The following is a 22,639-nucleotide window of genomic DNA, read 5'->3' as shown; positions in this document are numbered from 1 at the left end:
CATAACTAAGCAGGCAGCGACATCAGTAATGGAATTTGACAAAACTGAAACGCGGGATTTTTGAAATTTTAATAGAGTATCCTCTGTTCATTCACATTTAAATTCTTGGGAAACAAATTATTGTATTTTGTATTAATTGTTATTAATTAATAATTATTACCTGCTTCAGAACTAAGATATAGGTATGTTTGTCTAAAGCATCTAATTTATCAATTGAAACTGTGTTTTTAGAAGCTAATCTGAAAAAAAAGTCTACATATTTAACTATATTTCTGACCTTCTGTATTTGGCAACTATCTTTTATATGTATGATTGCATGCTGCTAGAAATAACATCAAATTAAAAAAACATCATTAGTGTACTACACAAATAATTTATTCAATATAATCTACAATAACATATTATCAAATTTAAACATCATTTTCATAATCAGCTGGATTTTTCCTCTGCAATTGAGCATACTTCTTTTCAACAGTATCATAAACCAAATATGCTATTATAGTTGCTGAAATATAAAATATTTTATATAGAAATAAATATCAATTGTTAATAAAGTATAAATTATATTCATTTCATGTTATTCAAGTATATGTTATATACATTTTGATATATGTATTTATAGATTTGATAAATAAATAAAATGGCTTAGCAATCAGAAATTAAAGCATTATTAATCCAAATATTGTGGTCTATCAAGAACTCATTCGTTGAAGAGATGAAAAAAGAAACTTATAATTTAGAATATTATTTCCTCGGTAAAAACATATTTATTGTTAAAAATATGCAGACATATATATATATATATATATATATATATATATATATATATATATATATTGATTGTTTCTTTTCCGAACAGTAAATCCAATAATAAAAAACAATTTGTTTTTTGAAGATGTTTAATACGACGTTTCGGAACTAGGTACGTTCCATCATCAGGTTTATTCTGTCACATACAATGTTTTTTAAAAATATTGATTAACATTAAAAAACATTGTATTTGACAGAATAAACCTGATGATGGAACGTACCTAGTTCCGAAACGTCATATTAAACATCTTCAAAAAACAAATTGTTTTTTATTTACTGTTCGGAAAAGAAACAATCAATATATTGAAAAAATCCAGGACTTACTACATATCAATATAATATAATCATATAATTAATTCTGTCAACATATAATTATCAAAATTATAAGCATATCTAAATTTAGTCGCTGTTCAATATTAGCAGCAACAATAACTTACGGGGTAAGATTATGAAGGCGCTTTCGCGAATTCGCCTCAAGGTATTTGGTAAGCCTTTGGAAATTAGTCCTGCAAATGCCTTTTGTTCAAATGGGGATAGCGTGTATGAAACCAATCCTCGGATTTTGTAAAGTTCTCCAAAATGTTTACCCATACTTGCCTAAAAAGTATTGATTGATATGTATTGAATTACATAATTGCTTGAACAATTACCGAAATTGAATACAATGTAAACTATTTACTACAAACACCTCAGAGACGGATACTTATGACAAGAGTAATATAATTACTTATTATTCTAAATATTGTGGAAACTCACTTGTTTTTGTTAATTTACAGTCAAATAAGAATAAAAGTTTCGAGGTTGGTTGGAGAAAGACGTCAAGTTAAAGACGAGAATGAAGTTACCTTTGAATCATCAAATCGCAAAAAGTAAAAAAGTTTACTTACAGATTGTATTTTATTTTTAATCCAAAATAATTGAATAGTATTTTGTTCCTGGCAAAGATTTTCGTTTTTTATTACTTTCGGGATTAATTTTACAAGTTCGCCTGCCGCGTCTTTGATTAGATTTAGATTAATCAGAATCGGCAACAAATTTCTGTGACATGTCTGTGACTTTCTGTAAAATACTACAAACTTCAAGGTGGTTCTAAACTTGAAAGCAAGTTGACAGTTTAGTACCTATATAATTTATTATATTGTCTAGGCTATATAACCTTATTGCTTTACTAAAAAATATATATAATAATCTCTGATCTTGTGGCAGAAATAATTTAAATGTTTTAAATAGCTTTCAATAAAGAATAACTAATATAGTATCCAATTAATTAGTCTCCTGTCAGCATGTCTACACGATGGTAGTTGTAATAACATTTTCATGCCATTTTAATTATAGCAATAATTTTAACACTTTTATATATAGGTACCCTCTTTATCAAAGAGGCAATCCACAGCTGAGAGTATTCTTACCAAACTTCTGGTTGAAATTAATAAGACCTGTTCATGAACAACCACCAAATGTTGTGCAATTCGCCTGTTCCATGCAAATGACAAAATACGATATAAAAAACTATTTAGAAAAAATATACAATGTTCCAATCATAGATGTGAGAACAAGAATTCAATTAGGTAAAACTAAACGAGATTTGAAAGGATATATTGTAAAAGAAGAAGATACTAAATTAGCTTATGTTACATTGGTAAGAAATATTAACATCAATTTCATTCTATCAGAAATACTCAAACATTTTGATATAGATTTATTTATATATATTTAAAAATAACTTCTTTAATAGAAAAGAAAAGAATTTTGTTTGCTACTTTTAAATTTAATAATTGAAATGTAAATTAATGCTTTTTTATGTTATAATTCTTATATTTTTGTAGCCTAAAGAAGAAGTATTTGAATTTCCTAATATTTTCAAAAAAGATGAAGAGAGTCAGTATCAAGAAGATATGAAAAGTATGAATGAATCAAAGAAACTTTATAAAAATTACCTTGAAAGAAATAAAAATTCACCCGGTACACCAGGATGGTTTTCGTTTTAGTATCAATGTAAAAACAAGCAAGGAATGGTAGAAATAAAAAATTAGAATGATTGAGAATGCTACTTACATAAAAGTTTGCTGTATTAATAATAAAATATATGTGCAAATAAAATTAATAAAGAAATTTGTTTTGGTTTAATTACTACAATTTACATAATGAATTTCTGGTTTAAAAATATTTGAGCTTTTACGTGCTACTGTGAATGGAAAACCGCCTTCAACATTGTGACAGGCTGCTCCGAAATTACCAAATTTGTCAACAACTACAATGCCACCAACAAAGTCAGGATAACGATATGAAATTCGTTGCATAGCAATTTGTCCAGATCTTGATGGAGTTTCACCATTGCGCATACTTTCCACTGCTATTAAGCTATGAAAAAAAAATCAATAGTATTACTATAGTAATTATACTATAGTATAATAAATAAAATGAATGTCATATATATTTTTACAATGTTTAAAAACAATTTTTAATTTAATTTTTTCAAAATTTGTAAAAATTCTTTTACATACTGTTTATTAAATAAAAAACTTTGCTGAATAATGATACATGAAATATATAAATAAATTGATCATTATTTATTGTTCTTTTAATTCGACGATTGGCTTCAAATTAACATTCCAAGAATATATATATATATATATATATATATATATATATATATATATATACTTTAATGTGAAACAACTGACATGATAAAAGAAAGTAGAATTATTACCTAGGAAGAAATCGCATCATTACATCACCATCTCCAGTAGCAGCTGCTCCCCCTATTTCTTCATCCACATAAGCTCCTGCTCCGGGTATTGGAGAATCACCCACTCTTCTACAATTTTATAACATATTTAGTTAATTAATTACAACTTATCCTTAACTTAAATCATATATATATTTGATTGCATATTTACCCAGGAATTTTATGTTTAGCCCCATTGGTTGATGTTCCTGCAGCCATATGGCCATCGGTATCCAAAACTACCATTCCTATTGTATCATGATTGTGAATACCAAAATTTTTTTCACTTCTAATATCATCACTATAATCGTTTTCTGAATGACTTTTGGGTTTATAAGGGCCACAAAATTGGCTAGGATCAGGTACAACATTCTACAAATAATATATAGGGGTAAAACTTATATAATTACACACAAAAATATTTAGAAAATTGCAAAATCAATTGATTAAAACTTGTAAAGATATAAATAAATTTGAAATATTTTAACTGTAGTATTTTCACAATATACTACGTCTGTGAATATTTTCACAGCTATATTATTTGTGCATATTATAAAAATAAAATAATCTCACAGTTCTAAAGTTTGGTTGGCAATGCATTTGCTTCCAAGAGGTCCACATATCATGAGATTCAGTAGTTGATAAAGATTCTTCAACAAATCCTGCTTCTAATGCAAACTGAGTTGCTAGGTCTCCAACAATCATTGAATGCTCTGTATTATGTAGGACATGCCTTGCCACAGATATTGCATTCTTTATTCTACGTAAACCAGCTACTGCTCCCATATTAAGAGTTTTACTAAAAAATGTGAGAAATACACATATTAATTCATTCATTGCTTTGAGTTTCATTAATTAACTTCTTAGTAAGTGACATTATTCGCAATAAAATTACCCATCCATTATTAGAGCATCAAGTGTGGTTTCACCGTTCTCATCAGGACTTCCACCAAAACCTACAGTCCCATCGCATTGTTGCAATTCACAAACACTGCATCCACTTTCAACTGCATCGATGGCTGTTAGTTGTTTTTCATATACTGTGCTCCAGGCTAATGAAAATTGCAATTAAATATATTGTTACTAAACCATATGTAATCAATTTCGTCATACCTTTTGCTGTAGCATTTGTAAATTTCCAAGTTGTGATAACTAGAGGTTTGTTGGTATATTTCTGATCACCATAGACAGAATAAGAACCAACAATTAAAATTATGAAGATACATGAAATTGATATACACATTTTTCAAGTATTTTATCCACTCTGAATTGAAGGTTTAATAAAATCATGTATTAGAAGATAAATGTAGGATGAGACTAAGCTCAGATAGAAGATACAATAGGGCTTTTATAATTAACATAGACTTTGCACATTCTGATAAGAAGAGAATCACTGTATGATTTTTCGATAATTCTTGTTAAAAGCGTTATTTATTATTTGGCAGATTTTAAATTTAGGTAAAATAGGAAAGAAAGTATTTAATTGTATTTGTCAACAATTATATTTATATACTTTGATTCTACATAACCTTGCTTTATATGACTCTTACTTTGTACTTAAGTAACAGCATTAATATATTGTTTAATTTCTTATTTTAAAAATACGAATAAATAAACAAAAATTTTATCAATAAAATCTTTATGATAAAACTTAATTTAATATTATCAACCGATGCTAAAGATCGTTAATTCGAATAGGCACGCACTTCGCGCAATTCTACTTCACCTCAATATTATCACCTATAAAATAAAATAAATTTTAATTTTAATTGATTATCACCTATATTTAATGTTAATTTAAATATTATAATTTTAGAACTCAAACATTATATAAGAAAAAAGCTAAAATGCTTTGTTTGTTACTACATGTTTTTGTATCAATAATATAAAAAAGTATAGTTTGAAAAATGATCCATATTAATTAAAGTAATAAGAACTTAAATGTGTATTGTTAAACAAAATAAAAGAAAATAAATATGGCTTTAATAAAAGAAATGTATTAATTATTACATTAAAATCATGAAGATACACGTGTATACACGTTTTGTACAAAAGTGAAGAAAATTTAAGATCGGAGAAAAGTTAACTTTAATAAATAACTTAATTTGAATTGAAATTTCAATAATATATAAAGTTGAATATACATATATATATATATATATATATATATATATATATGAAATTTCAATTTAAATTGAGTAAACATTAAATAAATTCAAATTAATACTTTACATTACATATCGTACACATAAATGTTTGATAAACTTAAATTAACATCAAGTAACTATAATTATAACATTGAGCATCATATTTGTGATGCTCTGTATATGTTTCAAATGTTAAATACTTTTATAAACTCTGAAAATATAATGAAACTTTGGTATTACTTGCCAGTCGGAAAATTTGATGGCATTTTTACTTTAATTTAAAATTATATTTTATTATTATTAATTTCAAAAGTGAGTGCAGTCTTCTTCTCAATTTTTGATGCTGGGGCAACAAACACTTGTCGACTGCCATCAATTTCTTTCAACATAAATTCACCCACTTTGCATCTTAAGCAGATCTGATGATCCATGAGAAAAGCAATCTAAAGACGATTAATCAAAATTATACTTAATATATATATATATATATATATATATATATATATATAATATAATATACTAAATTATAAACTATTTATTGTTTCCTATATATCGTTATATATATATAAAACTAAATCATAAATATTTTTATTTTTTTATAAACTCCAATAAGTATTATTGAATCAAAGCTAATTATACGAACAACATATGACAACTTTTCATTCGTAGATAGTATAGTACCTACTCCAGAAAATATATTTTCAGTTTTAATTTATTAAACGAAGGTAATCCTTTAAAATTGTTTGATTAGAGAAAATGTGATTAGACATTTCTTCCATACTCACTCGTGGATGATCAGGGCAAGTTAGTCTCTTTCGTCCATTCATAATATGTCCACAATTTCTGCACAAGACAAATCTCGATTTATTACGATAACAAATGCAATTAAGTTTGTTATTTATCTTGGCTAAATTATTCGTATAATCACAACCACGTCCAATCGGGCGGAATTCGCTAGGACAAGTCACATAATTCTCCTCAACAATTTCGTCAACTGGACGAACTTGAACTCTTTCCATTCTTTCAAATATTATTAATGTTAAATCAGAATTTCTTCCTTTAAAACAGAAATACGTTTACGTCGTGCGTAACAATAACAACGGATAAATCGGATAAGTGAAGGTGAAGCACCAAATACGATAGAACATCTACCAACAAAATAAATTAAAAATACTTTTGTTTTAAGAAAACAAAGAAAGTTGCAACTTAATAATGATAAATGGCGGTAAATCAAATTTTTTTGCTATTTATGTGAATCACATATTATTTTCTTTAAATTATTCTATAATATATGCATTGTAAAAATAATATAATGTTATAATAATATAGCTTTAATTTATATATATAAATAAATAAATTTATTCAATCTTTCATAATTTATAACAAGGATTAGCTACATTGATATTAACTTATACATTGTAACTAATATATAATCTTAAAACTATATTCACAATCAGTACATTATAATACAATTATAATAGTTCAGTCTATACTTACATAAATTAAAATTAAACAGATATATACATATAGAAGGCATAAAAACTACAGAATAATAATATAATCCATGCTGATTTTAAGCATATCATCCAAATAAGATCATTTAATTTTAATTTAATAATTATTAAATTAAAAAAAATTATATTGTTAACAATATAAAAATTTAGTTATTCTCAATCTTTCAACAAGAAAATAGTTAATAATGAACACAACACATATATAATATGTACAACTAATTTAGGCACCTTTTGGTTTCAGTTTTTTATATTTAAAGCCTTTGAAAGCACAAAGATTTCTCAGTAATTTTTGAGCAAATTTTTACCTACAATGTACTTGTTAAATATACCTGTAATATGAGTTTTATGTATTCGGAAACTAATTGTTACATGTGATACAATGTCATGCCAACATGCCAACATGCCAACATGCCAACATGACTACTTTCAAGCAGATGTGGTTGATAAATGTTATTTGATATCAAGCCGTATAAAAGAGCCCATGGGTCATTATCCACCACTTGTTAACAGTATCACACATATATATATATATATATATATATATATATATATATATATATATATATATATATATATATATACATAGATCAATATGTAAATTCAACAATAAATATTAAAACTAATCATATCCTCTGCATGGCGAAGGTACTGGTGAGGGAGGCGGTGGTAATGGAGAAAAATATGTTGAAGAACGACTACTTGGAGAAGGTGGGCAACTTTCTGGTAAAATACCTGCATCGCTATGATAATAAGATCTGGGAGTAGGCGGAGGAGGAAATGGTTCACTTTCATAGTGATACCTTGATGGATAATTAGAATCAGATTCGTCACATACATCTGTGGAACAAGGTGTAGGTGGAGGGGGTTGATTGATAGATCGATAGTGTCTGTAAGGCCGATATCTTGATGCGGTTGCACTACTATATCTTGTCGAACTTGCTGTAGTCGCAGGACTGGGAGGAGGATTTAATGTCTCTCTGGGATAACAAGTAAGACTTGATCCATTTGTTGCTGAGCTAGATGCCCCTGTTATATGTTTTCTATCATAACTATTTGAACTGCTTGTATTGCAGTTTAATGTAGACATTCGTACATCATGCCCTGATATTTTACCTAATTTATGTTGTTCAGTACTTAAGCAAATATCAGGAACTGTTTGTCTAGGAGATAAAGGATCTTCAGATTGATCATCAATTCTTGTAATATTATTTTTGGACATATGTCTTCTGAAGTAATACATAATTAAGGCAAATATGACTAAAACTGGTACAACTACCAACACACCAATAATATACGAATATTTATCAGAGTCTGATGATACAGTTTCTGTTCTTCGATTGCTTTCTTGTATACAAATTGCATCTGATTCATCAGCTTCATCCGGACAATGAGCCCAACCATCGCAAAGAAAATTTGAAGAAATACAGACACCATTTGAAGGGCATTGGTAGTCATCAGGATTGCTGCAACATCTAGCTTCATCATATGCATCAGGGCATTGAGTAGTGCCATCACATACCCAATTCTTATCTATACATTGGCCAGACTTGCAGCGAAATTGATCAGAATGACATGTTGGACAATCTATTTCATCAGTTCCTTGTGGACAATCTGCATGGCCATCGCATCTGAAATCACAAAACATGTATGTAAATAATTTGCAGCTTAATGTCTAATTAACAAAATGAGATCATTTTGTCTTAACGTTTAATAAGAATATTCATAAACATACCTCCACGACAATGGTATGCATTCTTTATTACTGCTACTTAATGGTGTATTCATATTAGGACATGTAAACTGAGTAGGTTCACAAGCTGGTCGTTGACCACAGGACCTTCTATCTTCATGTAATACTAATCCAGCTGGACAGCCACATACATCATTGTTCTCTGATTCTTCAGACCACACGCATATATGAGAACAGTGTCCCATTTGATTTGATTTACTGCATGTATGATTTTCCATTGCCTATTGAAATAAAATACAACTCACTCTTTTGCTGACTCATCCATTATATATGTATGTCTCTTCTACTGATAGTTCATTTGCCTATAGGCTATTTATGGTCTATGAATATATATTGTATTTTCACAAATATAAATATATATTGGTAAAAAAGATTTTTGAAGAAGAATAGAATATAAATTACCTTTGTAAGAATAGGATAAACAGATACTAAATCAGTTAAATGGGACATTCCTTGAAGCAAAGCTGGCCACTCAACACCTTTTTTAACATCAATTCTTTTAACTTCTTGTTGTTCTCTATCAAGACAGTACAGAAACCCATCCAAACTGGCCATTGTTGAAATCTGGATCAACTGAGTTGCTACCAGCACTTTTCTATAGACATAGGTATATATATATATATATATATATATATATATATATATATATACACATGTATGAACACTTGTGCATATATACTTATTAAATATCATAATTGTGTGTGCATATGTGTATGTGTTGATTAAAGTATAAAATCTATTTGAAATCATCATCTGGCTGAAACCAATGGCATTGATACTGATAGAGATCTTGCAAGCCAAGCTTTAGCAATTTTGAAACTTTATTCTAAAAGTTCTAAATTCATTGGAAATATGATGATTGAAAAATGGTTAGTTAGAATAAAATTTGAAAATGAATAAACCATAATGATGCCTTGTAAATTGAATTCATAATAAATATTTACAATTACCTATTTTTTCCATCTAAATCTGAAACATCAATTTGGGTCGAATGTGCCCAAATACCAAGTTTAGTTCAAATCAACAGCTAAGGCAACTAGAGCTCGAAGATCTGATGCTAATGCTATTCTGCTAGAACCATCCATGCGAGCACGCATTACTCCAGCCTGAACACCAACGTCTGTCCAGAAGAGCAATCTGAAAAACAAAAATGATTGTTTTTTTTTGTTTTAACTATAAATGACTCTGACTTCATTAGTATGATTGCAGAATAATAATTCAATTTTATGAAATTCTTCAATATATATATATATATATATATATATACACATCTACATAAACATTCAATATATTGAGACCTTTTGATTGAGTGTATAGCCAAACTCCTAGGTCTTTCCTGGTCCTTTTCGTTTTAACGACAATACCAATAGAAGTCAAAGTGTCTAGATTTTGTGACATTGATAGCATCTGTCCCTGCACATGACCAAATAGTATCTGCCTAATGGATCTAGTGAAAGTCAAAAGGATGTAAAATTCCGCCAACAACTAAACTGTTTCCAGTGCCATTAACAAAGGATCTTCTAATACTTTGTGTTCGACCATCAACCTAAAGTGGTAATATTACACTAATTTGTAATACTATAATTAAATTTTTTTTCAAAATTTTAACTTGTAATTAACAATTATTATACTATTTTCAGTAGTTTTATAAATATTTTATATTACCCAGTATATATGATCAGTTGCAGAATCATATTCAACAGCCCATACATTTTTTAAACCGGAAATTGGCAGAACTGAATCAGGACAATCAGTGCTTTCTGGCATCAATCTGCCAAATGAATTTTTCTGACTAAATATAAGAAATGATGTTGGAGCTGAAATAGATATTGAATTATATACTTTATATAGACTTAAAATTAATAACTTATATACAAAATTTATATATAATTTAATTTATAAGATTTAAAAATCTTATAGCACGGATACTAACCGACACAAGTTGCATTATCTTTGTCTAGAACATAATGTGTTGAGCAAGCACATTTATATTTTATATCCTTAGAATCAGGCGACACTAGACAAAGGTGAGAACATTGATTATTGCCTTTTTTACATATATTACTTCCCATTTGTCCCGATTTATAATACGCCTTCATACTAGTGACATGCTCTATATGCTGATGAAGACGTTTTCTCATTAAGAAGTTGGTTTTATTAACACTTTCAATATTGCCTACAATTCAAAAAAAAATTAAGATTTATGATTAATAAAATTATTCAAATTATTATGATATACGCATACAAAATGATAGCTTTTAAAAATCACATTTAAAAGCTAGTTAATATGTAATGAATATCATTTTTCATTATTATATTAAATCAATAAAATTTTATTACCTGTATTGCTATCACTCCAAAATAGGTTACTATCATAGTGTGTGAGAGCATACGGATATTGCAAATCATTATTGACTAAAACTCTTCTTTTCTTAGTGTTTTATTTCAAATGATTCTATATTGGAGGAACTTGTGTTGCCCAGTATAATTTTCTGGTTCTGGGGTCTAGTGTTAATCCAGAACTTCTTTCAGCTGTAGCTATTACAGCTAGTTGTGAACCATCCATTCCTGCTTGATTAATGGCACTAGTTGACCATTCTGACCAATACATGTATCTAAAACAACAAGATATTATTAATAAAAATAAATTATTTGTCTTATATAAATATGATATATTTTTAATCACCCTCTATTTGGCTCTAAAACTATATTTCTTGGTTCTTTAATATTTTTCCATACTAAAACTCTACGATTAGAGCCATCCAGACGAGAAACTTCTATTCTATGAGATCCAGTATCACACCAATATAAATTTAAAGCCATCCAATCTATCGCTACACTTTCCGGTGACAATAGACCAAGTTCCACAACTCTGAAATATTAAAAACATGTTAAGCATAATAATCAATATTTATTATTAATATCAATAAAAAATTGAATAAGAACAATAATCATCAATTAAAGATAATTAAGTATGCTATTAAAAAAAATTAAATAATTTATAATGCTATTAATAGTAAGCATAATCGTAGCTGATTATGATTTAGTTTAGTTAATAATATTTACATTTATTTCCTTAATATTTTATAAGCATGCAGAATTATATAACAATTGCGCTTTAGATTTTAATTTAGATTTTTAATAAAATCAATTGGTTTGAATTCAAGTAAAATAATTCATTTTATTGCAAAAATATGTATATATCAAAATTAATTATAAAATTTGATCTATGTTTTCAACTCAACCTTTGAACATCAGATCCATTTAAAAATGATCTTGATATTGCCCCTATTTTTTTGTCTGCCCAATAAATTCTGGAATCGGCAATATTGTAATCTAAGGACATTGCTTCTTTCACATCTTTTTTTGTAACAATAACTTCAACATTAGAATTTTCTATACTCAATCGTTCAATACTTTCTAACCTAGATACTAATAGAAATGCTGGTGGCTCAACACAAGTCTTCTTATCTTTAGATAATTCATATCCTGAAAAAAATAATCACAGTTAAAAAACAACCAAATTGGGAACAAACCAATCGGTGATGTGCAAAATATAATTTACCTATTTGACAAGCACAAATGTAATTTTTTGGTCGATTAAGGCACAAATGTGAACAGCCCCCATTATTTTTTGAACAAGGATTACTTCCATGAACTTCATTTATTCTAACAGCTTTAAGTCCCATCAAGTTTGGAACTTGATCGATAATGACTTGCCTTTCACTACCTGCAAAACAAGAAATATAAGTCAATCAAATTACAATTGTTAGCTTCTAAAGGATTATAATTTTTTTACAAAAAAAATTAACTAAATATGTAAGTGACTAATATATCCTGGCATGTAGGACTAGGACTAATCAAATTAAATAAATATTATTAGTAATTTCAATATATATAAGAAATATGATCTAGTTTTATGAACTCACCACTGAGTTTATGCACTCTATCTATACTGCGTCTGTGCCAATCAGTCCAGTATAAGTAATCTCCAAGCAATGTAAGGCCAAATCCATGAGGTAAAGAATCACTTAAAAGTGTGTGGCGTTCTGTTCCATCTATTTTAGCCATTTCTATTCTATCTTTTTTCGCATCACACCAATAGATCATTTGATTGTCAATGTCTAATGCTATTCCTGAAAAAAAGATCATTTGTTTGTCGAGTAAAAATGTGTAGTTTGGAAAATTAATCAGCATGATAAAAATGCAAACAAACAGAAACAAAATATAAATTAATGTATCAAAAAATATGTTTATCAAGTTGTGTTGAAGAAATTAAGTCTTTTAAATAATTTAAATATCGTCAACGCCTGAAGTAATTAAATATTCTGATATTATCTTCAATGCTAAATTAAACAAACATGAGTAATATAACAAAATACATATTATAATATTTGCTTATTAAATTTGCTTATTTGCTTACCATTAGGCCATCCCAGATTAACATCTATTAGAACTAATCGTTCAGTACCATCAAGAGCAGCCCTCTCTATTTTTGGTTTATCATCATTCCAATCAGACCAGAACATCCAACCAAGTTGTGGAGCCAAGGCTATCGCTCTTGGTTCAACCAATCCCTCATTTATTAAAACTCTCCTCGACATGCCATTTAGTTTAGACACTTCGATTCTGTCCGTACCAGTATCAGTCCAGTATAGGTTTCTGGCAAGCCAGTCAACAGCCACGCCATCTGGATGTTTTACTTCGTTTGTAATTATATCTTCTTGTCCTGTTCCATCCAATCGAGCCCGTCGAATTGCATGAACCTAACAAATTATAAAACATGGAAGTATGAGAAAATATTAAAAATAAAATATTATCAAAAATAATTAGCAAAATTTATATTACCATAATATACTATATACAAGATAGGAAATAGAAAAACTAAGTTTTATTAAAATTAATTTGATACCTCATCGTCTGTCCAGTAAATGTAATTTTCAACAGGGTCAAAATCAACAGCTATGGCATGTTTGATACCACTTAGTGGCAAAATAAAATTTGTATAATCTGGTAAATCTAAACTAATTTTTCCAATATCAGTTCTTTGTACCAATAACAACAATTCCTCTGGGCCATTTGCACATCTGTAAACATAACTCTCATGAATGCACATCTAGATTAGAAAGTAATACTTAATAATTTGATATCACTATGTTATGTTTCTATAATTTTAAGGATTAAATCCTATTTTTTAACAACAACAAAAGTTTTAAAATATACATTAATTGATATCAATTAAAAAACATTATGGATTATGGTTTTCATACATTTTTTGCAAATTCATTAAAAATGAAATTTTAATGTTGAAATAACAACATTAAAACCATAACAATATTCAATACTTGTGTTAATTGTTATTCAACCTCATGCAATAATAATATGATTAATCAAATCAAATTATCAAATATATATAACAACATCTTTTCTAAATTAAAAATAATTACTTACTTATTTGGTGTAATTAATTTAACTCCAGTCGGGCAAGCACATTTGTAACCTAAAGAGTTTGAACTAAGGAGACACAAGTGACTACAGCCTCCATTGTTCACCATGCAAGGATTGTTTCCAAGAGGTTGTCTTTGTTGATTCCAAACCTGTATATCCATTGGGACTACATCAGAATGAATAAGCACCATAGGAGAAGCATTAGTAGATTTATCGTAAACGTTGACAGTCCTATTTGTATAAAAATTAATCAAAATGTATTTTTTTTTAATAAGATAGTAGTCATACTATTATTAGATATTTCTTAAAATATAAATGTGTGATTTTATATTATTGATTATTATTGTAAATAAACGATTATTTACTAATTGATTCATTATCAAAGTAAATAAATCATTTTCTCATTTAAACATACTACAATTTAAAAAGATTTAAACATACTACAATTAATTTACAAAAGCTGAAAATTTTGTCAAACTAAATTAAAATATTAAAACATACTAACCACAATTCCCAGTCAGTCCAATAAATTTTATTCTGATAGTACGATAAAGCAAAAGGGTAAGTGAGAGATCCTTGAAGAATAGTTTCACGATTCTTTCCATTGTAATCCATCGACTCAATAAATAACAATTTTCCATCTAACCAATAAATCTAGAGAATAAAAAAGATTGTTTTTTATTCAATCATTCCATGTTTATGATATTATTAATACAATATAAGTGTAACATTTACTTTGTCATGTTCATGATCTACTGTCAAACCATTAGGCCAAAATATATTTTCGGAAACGATAACAACCCTGGTATCCGGATCACCGTCCATTCCCGCTCGTTCAATCTTAGGAGTTTCGCCCCAATCAGTCCAGAACATTATTCTGAGAAAAAATAATATATTATGAGATCTTTTCGTATATAAAGGCCAACATGCCATATGAGTAAACATATTTTAATTATATATACCCTTTCATTGGTACAACTGCTATAGCTCTGAGCTGATCAATGTCGGACCAGAACAAAACTTTTCTCAATTCGCCATTCATTGAAGCAACTTCTATTTTGTTCGTTTCGCCATCAGTCCAGTAGAGTTTATCTGTCCACCAATCAATAGCAAGTCCATCCGGAGCTATTAGCCCATTCGTTATAACACTGGTCTACAAAAAATTGGTTTTTATTTACAACTGCTTTCTGGAGATCACGTACAGAATCAAACAAATATGTGAAATATAGGCACGCAAGTTTTATAAAAAAGATTAATTTGCATTAGGTTCGTTATAAAGACCATCGCAACTCCATTAATTAAATTAAAAACAAAGAAAAAAAAACACTTTCTAAATATTTTATTATATACCTTTGGACCAGAATGAGTACCGTTGTAGTGCATACAGAATATCATCTCCAAATTATGATCCGTCCAGCAAACCTTCTGAGCGGCATAATGATAGTCCATGGCAGTCGCTTCCTGAAGATCTCGCACCAGGATCGAACTAGCTCGGGAACCTGATCCTCTGGAAGTATTAAAAAGCCGCACGTCGTTGTGAGTTGCGTATAAAAGACCTGGGCCTCCTGGTATTGTGACTCGACCTGAAAACGTTGTTAAATAAATTCATTATTGACTGATAAAGCATTTATAGATAGAGAGAAAATGAACATAATAAAATACAAGAAATATCAGTAATGCTTCTAGCTAAAATTGTTCACATTAATTTATCAACATTGTCATTCATATAGTCAATCAGGTAATGAAATGTACTGTTACATATGTTGAGTTCGTGTGTTTTGCTTTTTGTACATTTATTAAGTATGATTTCCTTTGAGTCCAAAGAATTACCATGTCTCTTGAATTGAAGCGTGAAATTATTGAAATATATGAGCTTATACTGAAAAAGTTGTAACAGTTCGAGCAGAGTAGTTGTTCAAAAAAATTAATTTCTGATTACTTGATTTATATCTTGAAAAATTATTTTTATTTAACTTAATTTACCATTTTTTATTTTTACATCTTTGTCAGGATAACGGTTTTAGTTGGCTCTTTTTACCTCACCCAAGTATATAAATATAAATATAAATATTATAGAGCCTTTATAGAGCTTATATGAAAAAAAACTGTTGAAGCTAACTTAAAATTAACATAAACAATTAAATAACTAGTCAAGTGCCCGCAACCAAAACAAATAACAACGAAAGCAAATACTTTTGATATGGATTTTCAAGCAATGCCATTTATTTCCTAATAGCAATGTCGCGAAAGAATCAAGATGATGGCTGGTTACACATATTTTTACCTCTGCTTTCAAGTATTTTTGTTAGAAACTTCTTAACTTTGCTGGTTTTTGAGATATCGGTGACCCGCAGATCTTTAAGCCCTGCTATACTCTATATATATATATACACCTAAGTCTGTTTTTACACAGTCTTTTTGTACACGGTTTTGATATAACACGGTTTGAAAATTGAATATTTTGAATTTTTTTATACGATTTTATTCCATTTAGCACGATTTAAAATTTTATGTACTTAAATTTTTTTGTCAAATTTAATTTTTGCGAAGTATGTCATATCACAAAAAAGTATTTATGAAAGAAAAAAGTCTGAAACCATCGATAGTATCGATAGTTTGCGAACACTCGCTTAAAGATTTAAGTGAATTCCCCTTTAGCGCGTACAAACAATTTTTACTTTGATTTTTTTATTATATTTGATTTAATAAAATAAACGTGAATTCTTGTTCTTAAAAATTCTCGTTTTTCACTAATTTTAATAGGTTTTAGAGATTAGGAACAAATCATCCATTTTTGTATAAGATCAATGTCTTTTTTTACACGGTTTTTTTTTACACGGCTTCTTCTGGAACCAATCTCCGTGTAAAAACAGACTTAGGTGTATATATATTTGTGTGTGTGTGTGTGGGTGTGTGTGCATGTGTATATATATTTTCTTCATACCGAAAGACCAATGAGTTAGAAAATGGGTGCTAAAAGAGAAGAACATGAACACAAAATGTACAAGAGGCGCATGCAGTCTCATTGCTTGCCTCAGGCGATCACAATCCAATTATGCTGTTCACAAGTTGCCGCCTTTATAAATGTGGTGCAGTTACAGCACGCAGTGCAACAAAGCAAAGAACCATTGAATCCTTCGCTTTTGCTTGACGTCGAAAAACCGATTTATATTGAGTTTTGTATGTTATTGGCTTTTCTTTTCAAAGAAAGTTTCAACAGTCAAAACTTACTAAGGGGGCGTCCATCAATCACGTGAGGTTTTTAGGGGGAGGGGGGGTTTGACAAAAAATCACGAAATATCACGTGGGGGAGGGAGGGGTATGGCAAGATATCACGTGCATTTATTTTTTTCACTATTTTTTATAAAAAAGTTCAAACATTTAAAAAAAAAATAAAAATTACACAGTTTTTTCACGTAACTAAAAATACACGTGATGTTTGGTGGGGGAGGGGGGGTAATTTTGAATATCACCAAATATCACCAAGGGGGAGAGGAGGTCTAAAAATCCTTAAAAACTCGCTCACGTGATTAATGGATGCCCCCTAAGAAATGGGTCAACGATAAAAAAATACTGATTTTCATTTAAATATTATACATCGCAAAAATGTGTATATCGAAAGTTAAATCTACACATTTAATTTATAAAAGCAGTAATTTTTGTTAGTGTTATTTTTTATTTTAACATATTTATTATATTATTGTGCATAAATAATAAAATTAAAATTACTTGAATGCCTGGATAATAAAAATAAATAGTAAAGACACGTAGTGTAAAAATAATTTCAATTAAGTTTTGAGATCGATTAGAAAATACTATATAATATAGATATATAATATAGGTATATAGATAATTGAATAGTATTCAGTATTTTTAACTTCCCGTAGGGTAAGTTATTGTAATGGGCCGAAAATCGAAATTGAAAATTTTTGCATTTCTCGACGTTTCGAAGGTTTCTGAACATTTTGGCATACCTCAGAAAAAATGAATGTGTGTGTGTGTGTGAGTATGTATGTATGGATACAAATTTCCAGTCACGTTTTCGGGCGCACGGATCAACCGATTTGAATGGTTCAAAAAACATTCAATTCCTATCGATAGGGAAAAGAGCTGATTAGTTTTTGGACAAGGCAGGTCTAGCAGTTTCGGAGATACGGAGCAAAGAGTGCAGAAAATAGAAATCGAGTTTTTGAGAGAACGGAGTATCGGATTTGAATGATCTAAAGAGCATTCAATTTGTAATGGTTGGGAGAAGTGATTGTTAGTTTTTGGCAATGGCAGGCCCAGCCATTTCAAAGATACAGAGCTAAATGTGCAAAAAATGGCAGTTTTTGAGAGAACTAAGCGTCCAATTTAAATGGTTCAAAGAACTTTAGCTTGTTTTAACAAAATAATTGATCTTGAAAAAAAAATCGTATTTTTTTTTTAGTTTTTTAGTATATCGAAAATAATTCAGATTTTATTTTTAATTCTGACTAAATTTCTAATATACTTTAAACGAATAATTTGAACTTTGCAATTCAGTTTATATAAATCTAAATATTAGACAATGTTACAATATTTATAATAATCTATTTGAAAACATTCAGTATTCCTTGAACATTTCGTGACGGTACGGGAAGTTCCAGCAATTTGCCTTAAAGCACGATGCCTTAATTGCTTTGAGACAGAATTCCACTTACAGCTAGTTTAAATTTTAAATTCAAAATGGTCTATAAGAAAAATTGCAAAAATATAAACAGAATCTAATACATTTCAATAATTCGGAAATAAATTAATCAATAAATAAATCTATCCAATTGAATGATATTTTAACGTTTAAAAATAAAACATTAGTTTTAACTATTTTAAATAAAATAGTATTTTAAACAATATAGTTATACATAAAGTTTGAAAGTGTCAATAAATGAAACTCATTCTAAGAGTATATGTCTCGCACAAACTGCATTGAAGAAATTCAATCAGCTTTCCTTACGATATGAAGACGGACGGCGCACATAAACAAAAACGCATTATCACACGTGATTATTTACTATACGCACAACGAGCCCCGAGAAAACGCCCGTTCGCGCTCGTGCGTGCATGAAACAAAACCGATCCAATACTCGAGGCTTTCGATTCATTTTTTTGTAATAAACGCTGCCCATCATCGGGGCCGTATGCTGCATTATGCACTTTTCGCTTTTCACTTTGAAGTAAATACAAAAGTATCGATAAGTATAATTTAAAAACAAACCAATAAAATGAATTATATAAAAATAAATAATGATAATGTTAATATAAACAATAATGAGACTCAATATTATACAAACAACACATTTTGAAATGATATGGAATTTTTTATTTTATATAATGTCTTACTTGAGTGTCATCTGGGACCTTAATTAACTTCCCATAGTATAAGTTGTAGTATGTGTGTGTATGTGCGGATACAAATTTTCGTCGACGATTTCGTGAACACGAATCAATCGATTTAAATAATTAACTAGCTGTAAGTGGAATTCTGTCTTAGGGCAATTAAGGCATCGTGCCTTGAGGCAAGTTGCTGGAACTTCCCGTACCGTAACGAGATGATCGAGGAATATTAAATGTTTTAAAATAGATTATTATAAATATTGTAACATTGTCTAATATTTATAAGAATTATAGAAACTGAATTGCAAAGTTAAAATCACTTGTTTAAAGTATATTAGAACTTTAGTCAGAATTAAAAATAAAATCTGAATTATTTTCGATATACAAAAAATTAAAGTGACTAGTAACGTGACTGGAAATTTGTATCCATACATACATACACATACACACACACATCCATTTTTTCTGAGGTATGCCAAAATGTTCAAAAACCTTCAAAACGTCGAGAAATGTAAAAATTTTTAATTCCGATTTTCGGCCCATTACAATAACTTACCCTACGGGAAGTTAAAAAAATATTCGATACGTATTGATGAGGAGTTGTGCTTATTAGTTTTTAGCAAAAGCAGATCCAGTGATTTCGAAGATACGGGGCAAAAGTGCCAAAAATGATAATTCAATGTTTGAGATAACGGAGCGTCCGATTTGAATGATTCAAAAAATAGTTTATTTGTATTAGCAAAATAAAGAACTGATTAGATCAAATGAAAAAAGAAAAAAAGCCATTTGGCGGACAAAAATGATCATTATACATATGTACATCAAATTATGAGATATTTTATAGAGATTTTAATAATGAGTACAAATTTTGTTTACATTTCTATGGATGCCGTGCCAATGTTTCCTATATTTCGTCTCTACGCAAATAACATATAGTCCAGTCATTTGGTCGTCTTGCCGGTACAGTACTCCGGGAAATCTGAAAATTGGTAATCTTATAGATTTCGAGGTGCTCTTTACGAAAATCAACTTTGCCACCTCAAATTTGACCGGCAAGTTGCCGTCATATTGAAAAAATGGCGTCAAAAAACAGCTTTTTTAAAATATCTCCTTTCTGGCTCAATCTACGATAAAAGTATCTATGTACGAATTAAACTAGAGAAAATTTCCTACAATTCCTTAGAAAACCGTTTTTTTGTAAAATTGATAGTTTGAGAGTACGGCCGCCTCAAAGTCTTTGCTGCTCTCGCCGTAGTATCAAATCTGTCCATATATGACAGCACTTCGTACTTGACCACATTCTCTCTAATAATTAATATTTTCAATATTAAATTGAGCGAATAAGATCTAGAAATAAAATAATTCAAATATTTTTCTGTTTTCTTGCTGATTTTTTAACGCTTCAAGCTACTTGAAGCTATAAGATGCTACTCAAGCTATAAATATATTTACAGCTACTTTGCCATTGAAGTGTTAAAAAATTAGCAAAAAAAAACGAAAAATATTTGAATTAGATCGCTTAAGATCTTATTCGCTTAATTTAACATTGAAAATATTAATTATTAGAGAGAATGTGGTCAAGTACGAAGTGCTGTCATATATGGACAGATTTGATACTACGGCGAGAGCAGCAAAGACTTTGAGGCGGCCGTACTCTCAAACTATCAATTTTACAAAAAAACGGTTTTCTAAGGAATTGTAGGAAATTTTCTCTAGTTTAATTCGTACATAGATACTTTTATCGTAGATTGAGCCAGAAAGGAGATATTTTAAAAAAGCTGTTTTTTGACGCCATTTTTTCAATATGACGGCAACTTGCCGTTCAAATTTGAGGTGGCAAAGTTGATTTTCGTAAAGAGCACCTCGAAATCTATAAGATTACCAATTTTCAGAATTCCCGGAGTACTGTACCGGCAACAGCCTTTTTTTGCACCAAATGACTGGACTAATAGCATTGCTTTCAAAAACAGTTTATAATTTTCAAAATATAAAAAAATATTTCAAATTCATAAAAGGCATTTTATTACAAAAATTTCAAAACTCTCAAAAACCCAATTTTTTAAGTTTTCAGAAAGTTTCTAAGCTTTTTCAAAAAATATAATTTTCGGTACGGAAAGTTCCAGCAATTTGCCTAATGACACAATGCCATGTACCACTAGTTTTTCATCAAAATTGGATTTTCAAAAAAAATTATTTTTTTTTTTTATAAAAAAAATAGTACCACCAAGCGTGTGAGCAACTCAACATTCTTCGCCTCTGATGTTATGGCGAAGAGAGACCTTGTCTTGTTAGCGAGATCGCTGACCTCGCGGGGGGCGAACGCAGATCGAGCCCACGAGTCCAACAACCGATGTTGTTATTCATCTCATTCTTCATTTGCTCGCTTCTCCTTATGCCATATATCGTATTTGTCGGCTGATATATCGTCGTATTATATTCGACACGCCACCGGACCAAACAAAACCTATCGTTGATGGCGAACATTTTCTTAAGAAGAAAATACTACTGATATACCATGCACAACAGATTATGTACAGTAGAATCCGCTAAATATGACATCGAAGGGACGCCGAAATCTCGTCATACTAACCGGCCGTCATTAAAAGCGTACTGAAGAAAAACTTTTTAATATGCAAATATGTTACATGTTTCAGTAATTTAAAAGAAAAGCCTATACAAACGTTTTAATTAAAAATAAAAATGACACATTAAAATTTATAATATAAAATAAAATTGACATAGGTTAGAGCGGGGCACAATTTGACTTACGGTAAATTACCGTAATAACATACATCAAAGAAGCATCTATCGAACTATGTTCAGAAAAACTTACATACATACGTACATAATTCCTAATTATATAAATATTATATTTTTTACTATTTTT

At 29.1% G+C, this 22,639-nt stretch overlaps 5 protein-coding genes across 9 annotated transcripts in view; 1 reads left to right on the top strand and 4 right to left on the bottom strand.

Annotated features, from left to right (window-relative positions):
• Positions 1–364: 364 nt before the first annotated feature.
• LOC113369757 (cytochrome b-c1 complex subunit 8-like) lies at positions 365–1,833 on the bottom strand. 5 transcript variants are annotated; one of them, XM_026610319.1, is made up of 3 exons: positions 1,698–1,833; positions 1,248–1,407; positions 365–505 (listed from the first exon to the last, which is right to left on the bottom strand). In XM_026610319.1, exons 2-3 carry the CDS (start codon positions 1,399–1,401, stop codon positions 411–413), a joined length of 249 nt encoding a protein of 82 aa, XP_026466104.1. In that variant the 5' UTR covers positions 1,402–1,407; positions 1,698–1,833; the 3' UTR covers positions 365–410. The 5 variants fall into 5 exon arrangements, with proteins under 5 accessions (XP_026466104.1, XP_026466108.1, XP_026466105.1 ...); XM_026610323.1 differs by lacking the exon at positions 1,698–1,833 and adding an exon at positions 1,567–1,672; XM_026610320.1 differs by lacking the exon at positions 1,698–1,833 and adding an exon at positions 1,490–1,586.
• A 125-nt stretch (positions 1,834–1,958) lies between these two features.
• LOC113369756 (probable 39S ribosomal protein L23, mitochondrial) lies at positions 1,959–2,866 on the top strand. Its single transcript, XM_026610318.1, has 3 exons — positions 1,959–2,107; positions 2,173–2,449; positions 2,637–2,866. The coding sequence occupies exons 1-3, from the start codon at positions 2,094–2,096 to the stop codon at positions 2,796–2,798; spliced, it is 453 nt and encodes a 150-aa protein (XP_026466103.1). The 5' UTR covers positions 1,959–2,093; the 3' UTR covers positions 2,799–2,866.
• LOC113369755 (N(4)-(Beta-N-acetylglucosaminyl)-L-asparaginase-like) lies at positions 2,806–4,821 on the bottom strand. Its single transcript, XM_026610317.1, has 6 exons — positions 4,652–4,821; positions 4,434–4,590; positions 4,112–4,337; positions 3,711–3,910; positions 3,521–3,628; positions 2,806–3,171 (listed from the first exon to the last, which is right to left on the bottom strand). Exons 1-6 carry the CDS (start codon positions 4,779–4,781, stop codon positions 2,934–2,936), a joined length of 1,059 nt encoding a protein of 352 aa, XP_026466102.1. The 5' UTR covers positions 4,782–4,821; the 3' UTR covers positions 2,806–2,933.
• Positions 4,822–5,260: 439 nt separating this feature from the next.
• Positions 5,261–6,781, bottom strand: LOC113371061. Its single transcript, XM_026611709.1, has 3 exons — positions 6,471–6,781; positions 6,006–6,128; positions 5,261–5,278 (listed from the first exon to the last, which is right to left on the bottom strand). Exons 1-3 carry the CDS (start codon positions 6,702–6,704, stop codon positions 5,261–5,263), a joined length of 375 nt encoding a protein of 124 aa, XP_026467494.1. The 5' UTR covers positions 6,705–6,781.
• A 1,037-nt stretch (positions 6,782–7,818) lies between these two features.
• The window catches only part of LOC113371060 (low-density lipoprotein receptor-related protein 6-like), a 36,773-nt gene continuing 21,952 nt past the window's right edge, over positions 7,819–22,639 (bottom strand). Inside the window, 20 exon segments of the mRNA XM_026611708.1 lie at positions 7,819–8,827; positions 8,932–9,170; positions 9,352–9,544; positions 9,900–9,940; positions 9,987–10,086; positions 10,248–10,495; positions 10,615–10,766; positions 10,883–11,125; positions 11,290–11,564; positions 11,636–11,821; positions 12,195–12,438; positions 12,515–12,679; positions 12,879–13,085; positions 13,373–13,715; positions 13,862–14,036; positions 14,401–14,628; positions 14,903–15,051; positions 15,133–15,274; positions 15,360–15,550; positions 15,748–15,980. Coding sequence (XP_026467493.1) covers positions 7,819–8,827; positions 8,932–9,170; positions 9,352–9,544; positions 9,900–9,940; positions 9,987–10,086; positions 10,248–10,495; positions 10,615–10,766; positions 10,883–11,125; positions 11,290–11,564; positions 11,636–11,821; positions 12,195–12,438; positions 12,515–12,679; positions 12,879–13,085; positions 13,373–13,715; positions 13,862–14,036; positions 14,401–14,628; positions 14,903–15,051; positions 15,133–15,274; positions 15,360–15,550; positions 15,748–15,980 — 4,763 coding nt within the window.

This window comes from Ctenocephalides felis, unplaced genomic scaffold (assembly GCF_003426905.1).
Source record: "Ctenocephalides felis isolate EL2017-DRISC unplaced genomic scaffold, ASM342690v1 CF-g0.4_SCAFFOLD_01492, whole genome shotgun sequence".
Classification (NCBI taxonomy): Eukaryota; Metazoa; Arthropoda; class Insecta; order Siphonaptera; family Pulicidae; genus Ctenocephalides; species Ctenocephalides felis.
This window is presented reverse-complemented; position numbering and strand designations above follow the sequence as displayed.

Bases quoted from the DNA above. Each gene is read 5' to 3' on its own strand.
- LOC113369757 (XM_026610319.1), bottom strand. From the start codon at position 1,401: ATGGGTAAACATTTTGGAGAACTTTACAAAATCCGAGGATTGGTTTCA. The intron at 506-1,247 runs GTAAGTTATTGT...TTTATATTTCAG, and splicing joins CGCCTTCATAATCTTACCCC to CAACTATAATAGCATATTTG.
- LOC113371061 (XM_026611709.1), bottom strand. From the start codon at position 6,704: ATGGAAAGAGTTCAAGTTCGTCCAGTTGACGAAATTGTTGAGGAGAAT. The intron at 6,129-6,470 runs GTGAGTATGGAA...AATCGTCTTTAG, and splicing joins CTTGCCCTGATCATCCACGA to ATTGCTTTTCTCATGGATCA.
- LOC113369756 (XM_026610318.1), top strand. The intron at 2,450-2,636 runs GTAAGAAATATT...ATATTTTTGTAG, and splicing joins AATTAGCTTATGTTACATTG to CCTAAAGAAGAAGTATTTGA.
- LOC113369755 (XM_026610317.1), bottom strand. From the start codon at position 4,781: ATGTGTATATCAATTTCATGTATCTTCATAATTTTAATTGTTGGTTCT. The intron at 4,338-4,433 runs GTAATTTTATTG...CACATTTTTTAG, and splicing joins GATGCTCTAATAATGGATGG to TAAAACTCTTAATATGGGAG. The intron at 3,629-3,710 runs GTAAATATGCAA...ATAAAATTGTAG, and splicing joins GCTAAACATAAAATTCCTGG to AAGAGTGGGTGATTCTCCAA.